Source organism: Calonectris borealis, unplaced genomic scaffold, assembly GCF_964195595.1.
Source record: "Calonectris borealis unplaced genomic scaffold, bCalBor7.hap1.2 HAP1_SCAFFOLD_164, whole genome shotgun sequence".
In the NCBI taxonomy this organism is placed as follows: domain Eukaryota; kingdom Metazoa; phylum Chordata; class Aves; order Procellariiformes; family Procellariidae; genus Calonectris; species Calonectris borealis.
The window spans coordinates 9,787-15,001 of NW_027441550.1; the positions used below are offsets into that span (position 1 = coordinate 9,787).

The following is a 5,215-nucleotide window of genomic DNA, read 5'->3' on the forward strand; positions in this document are numbered from 1 at the left end:
TTGACTGGTAATTGTGGTGGTGATGACACTGGCATAATACTACTACTGATGATGATTGTAAGCATTTCTTTGCAATCTAATAGCCACCTGAGAAAGTCTTTGGGAAAGTATTTACAAAAACAAACCACCCCCAAAACACAGCTGCAGAACAGGACTATGTATCCATCTCTTGTTGTAATGTTAATGGGAAACATTTATTTTACTCACATCCATGAAAATTACTCACCTGCGCTAAGTGGAGAAGCCCCTTCCCTTAGGGCTCCCCGTGGTGGCTGCCACCCTGACAGCTCAGCAGCCTTTCTGTGCCGGCACCAAGCTGCCGAGTGCCAGCGACTGCTCCCCTGGCTGAAGAGTCCTCTTCTGTGCCCACCGGGCACTGGCGGCTGCTGTGGAGCTCCACAGCCTGACAAACCTGACAGCGAAGAGTCAGGGTGGACAGCCAGGTCTTTGCTGAGGACTTCAGACCATAGTTTGTAGTTGCACAGAGCGTTTCGCCCACAGGTCCATCCTCTTTGCCAGGCTCAAGCACTGGCCCAGCATCACCAACACCTCAGAAGAAGAAATCTAGGAAAGCCGCTACCCTGGCTCACGTGTCATTCCCTCGAGTGCAGAAATTGCCATTAGCGCCTTGCCGATAGCTGCTGCGTTTCGGGCGCCAATGCTGGGCTGCCCTTCCAGGTGCTTCTGGAGCCACGGACCGGAGCTGCAGACCCCGTGATGGTCAGGTTTGCCAAGCCCTCAGGCTGGGCAGTGCCTTGAGTTCCGTGTTTCCCCCTGGGACAAGAGCTGTCAGTCCGGCAAGGCATTTAGCAGTGCGAGTGATGAGCAAAAAAGGGGAGGCAGACCTGTGATTCCAGACCATCCCATTGGGAAAACTGCATTACGGCCACCCAGAAGGGACGCGAAGCTGTGGGAAGGGACAATAAGGCAGAGGAGCCTTTCAGTCAAATGGGCTCGAGTACCCCAGCTGGGCCAGGGAGCTGGGTGCCGGTGGTGCTCTGAAAGGACTCATAAAATAGAGTTAGCGTTGACATTAGGAAGCATTTCTTTACAGAGAGGGCTGTCAAATCCTGGAACAGGCTTACTGGAGAGGTGGTCGATGCCCATTCCTGTCGGTGTTTAGGAAACGCATTTGGACAATGCCCTTAATAACACGCTTTACCTTTTGGTCAGCCCTGAAGCGGCCAGGCAGTTGAACTGGATGATCGTTGTTGTGTCCCTTCCAACCGAAATATTCTGTTCTGTTCTGTTCTGTTCTATTCATGTCAGTTGAAACATTGGCTCATTTTCTCCAGTGAAATCTTGTCACTGGGAGAGCACGACAAAACCACACTAGCGAAGGTAAATGTTTTTGTCTTACAGCACTTTCTACCGCTTCTCTGCAGCATGTGTGCTTGCTGGGTATCACGCTCCTTTAGCGTTATGTTTTACTGCTGAGTTGTCTGTTTTATAAGATTCCTTCATTTCAATCTGGAAGGCTTTGTCCATACTGCAAAACCTGTGTTGTTTTGGGCATAACAGGGTTCTTAAGCTTTTGTTTGTGCTTGTTGCTAGTTGGTCTTTTTGTTCCTTTTTTAGGGCAAACACTGGTAGAAGAAGTAGGCTGTAGAAACACACCATTTTTAGGAGAAGTATGCGGTGGGAGCTAAAACTACACCTTGACTAAAATAGCAAGGTATGTCTGAAAGGAAGAGGTCCTCTTCCTCCACGTTCTGGAACTGGGTATAAACAGAAACATTTGGGCTTTGTAGGTTTTTCCCAAAGCCTTTAACTGTGTGGTAACGAGCCCGTGATTCGGGGGCTCTGGACCACGCAATAATTCCCTCCTGCTCTGACAGCCTCTGGGTGCCTGATGGAAACTCAAGACGGTGCTGGAGACAAAGCTGCTGGGTCACAGGCGTTGCTGTTCTTGAAAATGCAGGTGTGACAGGAGGGCTGGACTCCAGCACAGACGAGGTTTGATGGCGCTGCTGCTGCTGGAGAGAGCGGAGTGACGAGGCGTCCCTGGGGCTCCAGCCCGTCATCTCCTTCTCTCCCTGCTGAAGCACCGGCCACCTCGTGCCGGCGGAGCAGAGGTTTCCCAAGGACCCAAGGGGACGGCCTGGGCTTGGTGCCAGAGCAGGGAGCTGCTGGCCAGGGCGGTGAAGAGCTCTCTGCTGCTGAGGCTTCCGGAGGTGGCCACGGAGCGTCTGGCGCACGTGGCCCCACTGCCTGGCTGATGGCACTGGGCACGGCCAGAGCTTCCCGGCTGCCCACAGGGCTGGGAGCCCGGTCGCAGCACCCCAGAGGAGATGGGGCAGGCCGCGGGGGCACAGCTCCTTTCTCTCCGCAGGGAAACTCCTCCCCTGGCTCACATCAAGGACGTGCAAGCCCAGAGTGTGGCAAAGGCGGCCACCTCTGAATACCAGGATGAACGACAACTCGTAAGCTTGGCAGAGAGTGGGCACCTTTTCTTGCCCTGGTATGTCTCTGGAGGGGCAGGTTGGGATAAGCACCTCCCCTCCCCTGCCCTCCCCCGAGCAGCTGAGGCTTTGGTACAGGGACACCCTGGGTCAGTGGGTGCTGTGCTGCCATGAGCTGCCGGGAAGCGTGGGCGTCAGGCAGCTCTCCGGGCAACGCTGATTCCTTCGGGGGCTGCCATTTCCCCTTTGCCCTCTGCCTCCCTAAAGAAAAGGCTTCCCCAGGGGGTGAACAAACATGGCTGCTTCTGGGGAAAGCCTCACCGAGGGGTGAACTTGTAAAACAAGGCTGGGGCCAGGGCGTGCTGAGGGGGCAGCTGTCCTGCAGGCAGCGGGAGAGGCCAGGAATGACGCTGTCTGCTCAGCACGCTCAGGGCGCTCCACATCTGAAGGACACCGTGGGTTTGGGCTTCTTGCTGCAGCTTTATTAAACTACAGCCATTTTCCTGAGGAAAGCTGCACCTCCGCCTGCCTTAGCAGCACCAGCAGCACAGTGCTCGCAGGGTGCGTCCTCATCTTGGCTGCTCCCTCGGAGAGCCCAGCAGGAGGACAGTCTGAGCTATCAGGGAACGGATGGAGGGGTCGCTGTCTTTCTCCAAGGTCTGAAGGGCTGCGACAGGAAGAAACAGAGCCCAGATGAACCGCCGTGTCTGCGCAGGAATGGCCCAAACGCCCCCGAAGCGTTTCCCTGGAGCAGGGCACGGCATGGCAGCTACCTGCCCAGGCTCTGTCCCCTGCCCCACCAGCCCCTACTCACCGCTGCAGATCTCAGACAGCTTCTCCCTGCTTTGGTCCCTCAGGGGCCGCACGGCAAGCCCTAGGCACAGAGCGTCGTCAGACCCCTGCCCCCCAGCATGCTCCCAGCAGCACAGCCCCCAGCCCTGCCGGCTGGGCTGCACGCCCTCCTGCCCCTGGTCAGGGCTGACCCCAGGGAAGACCAGTGGCCGAGGGGGTGGGACTGAGCAAGGCGGCCACCAAGCCCACCTGCGTGGGCAGCCAGGGCTGGGAGGGGGAGGCCAAGGCCCTGCACGGGGAGGCCGGGGCTCTGGCAGCCACAGGGCTGCTCCTTGCTGCCAGCGCAGCGGCAGGGAGTGGGGCCAGGCTGCCAAAAGAGGGACCCCGGGGGCTGTGGCTCACCAATGAACCTCACGGCCGCCTCTCGCAGGGTGGCCTGAGCGTCCTTCAGGTATGGCAGGCTCTGATGACAGTATTCTTCAGCCCTGCTCCTGTCCTGCGCCAGCTGGAGAGAGCACGAGGGTATGGGCATGTCACAGTCCCTGCCCAGTTGGCCGGACCAGTCCCTCCTCCCAGCACCCCCTTTCCCCTTCCCCCCCAGGCCGTTCCCCTCTCCCGGCCAGGAGCCCTGTGGGAGTGAGTTTGAGAGAGAGCCACAGGCAGAGGGGTCCCACGGGTGCTGAGACCCCTCCATCCCACTGCAAGGCCCAGGTGGGCCTCAGTCCCCAGGCCCTGGGGCTTGTCCTCACCAAGCACTCTCCAATCCTCCATGTCTGCTGTGTCTGCAGCAGGTGTTTGAGCTGTCTCCACTTGAGGAGCTCTGCTACAGCAAGGAGGGCTTCCCCGGAGGCCTGCGGAGCAGCAGAAGCTGGGAGATGGCACCACAGCCTGGGGAAGGAGACCTGGCGTCCCCCTCCTCTGGGCTCTGTTCCTGGGGCGATCGTGGCCTTAGGAAACTGGGACATGCCCTGGCCCAAACATCTGGGGGTCTCTTGGGCACAGCCCTGGGGGACAGGACTTGAGGCTCAAAGCCCTGGTCTTCCACACCTGCAGGGACAGCTGAGAAGCCTGCAGGGACACGCGTGTTCAGGCCTCGGTGGGCACGGGCTGCTGCTGGCCCTGCTGGGCCAGGCAGGGTGGGTGTTGGAAATGTCCGTGCCATCTTCTCCGCCCCTGCTCACGCTGGGTCTGCAGGGACCCTTCCTGCGGGCTGCACTGGAGGAGGGCTGCCAGCTGCCAGCAGCCCTTGCCCCTGATGCCCAGGCCACCCGTGTGGTGTCAGCACGCCCTTCTCTCTGTCAGTGGTCAGTTTTGAAATCTGTACCTTGGCAATGCTGTCGGTCTGGTCGCTCATGCGAAAGAAGAGCCGGACCAGTACTCTCTGCGCGTAGTTCTTCATCCTCTTCTTGCCGCTCCCTACCACTGACTCCACCAGGTCTCTGAAGAGGCAGATGGAGAGCTCTCGCAGTGGGCTGGACTCCTGGTAGGAAGGAGGAAGGATGGACTTCAGCACCAGCGGCTCCCTGCCCTGAGCAGGGCCGTTACCGTGGCTGACGTGAGGGGAGAGGCTCCGGGGTCAGATTCTGCAGCAAGGAGAAGCTGTGCTGGGCTGCAAAGCCCAGAAGCCATCCCCCGAGAGCCCGCGGGAGCAGACCCTGCTCCGAGTGCTGCCCTCAGGGCTGGGCTGAAGGGCAGCTGCCATTGCCCAGTGCCCCTCTGCGGGGCTCAGTCTCCCCCATCAGCCTTACATCGTCAAAGAGGGGCAGGAGCTCCCCCGCCAGCTGCACAGCGATGAGGCTGGCCTCCTTCCTCTTCAGGTGACCCATCACATTTCTGAAGACCAGCAGGGCCTTCATCTTGATATCTGTGTCGCCCTCCTGGAACACCTCCATGATGCGTGGCAGGAGGACCTGCATTTTTCTTGCCTGTATGAAAGACGGTTTCCTTCTTGTGAAACGGTCAAAGACCACCCTGGCAAAAATGCTCTGGTCACTGGGCACCAGCCTCCCGTCCGGCTTCCT

The 5,215-nt window shown here is 58.8% G+C and overlaps 1 protein-coding gene across 1 annotated transcript; it reads right to left on the reverse strand.

Annotated features, from left to right (window-relative positions):
- Positions 1-2,799: 2,799 nt before the first annotated feature.
- On the reverse strand, positions 2,800-4,961 carry LOC142077151 (maestro heat-like repeat-containing protein family member 7). Its single transcript, XM_075139318.1, has 5 exons — positions 4,519-4,961; positions 3,944-4,045; positions 3,597-3,699; positions 3,217-3,276; positions 2,800-3,069 (listed from the first exon to the last, which is right to left on the reverse strand). Exons 1-5 carry the CDS (start codon positions 4,591-4,593, stop codon positions 2,972-2,974), a joined length of 438 nt encoding a protein of 145 aa, XP_074995419.1. The 5' UTR covers positions 4,594-4,961; the 3' UTR covers positions 2,800-2,971.
- Positions 4,962-5,215: the final 254 nt, after the last annotated feature.

What these genes read in the sequence shown, in the direction of transcription:
- LOC142077151 (XM_075139318.1), bottom strand. Translation starts at nt 4,593, where the DNA reads ATGAAGAACTACGCGCAGAGAGTACTGGTCCGGCTCTTCTTTCGCATG. An exon ending in AGACCGACAGCATTGCCAAG is followed by an intron (nt 4,046 to 4,518) that starts GTACAGATTTCA and finishes GCTGCTCCGCAG; the next exon opens with GCCTCCGGGGAAGCCCTCCT. An exon ending in GGAGGATTGGAGAGTGCTTG is followed by an intron (nt 3,700 to 3,943) that starts GTGAGGACAAGC and finishes TGCTCTCTCCAG; the next exon opens with CTGGCGCAGGACAGGAGCAG.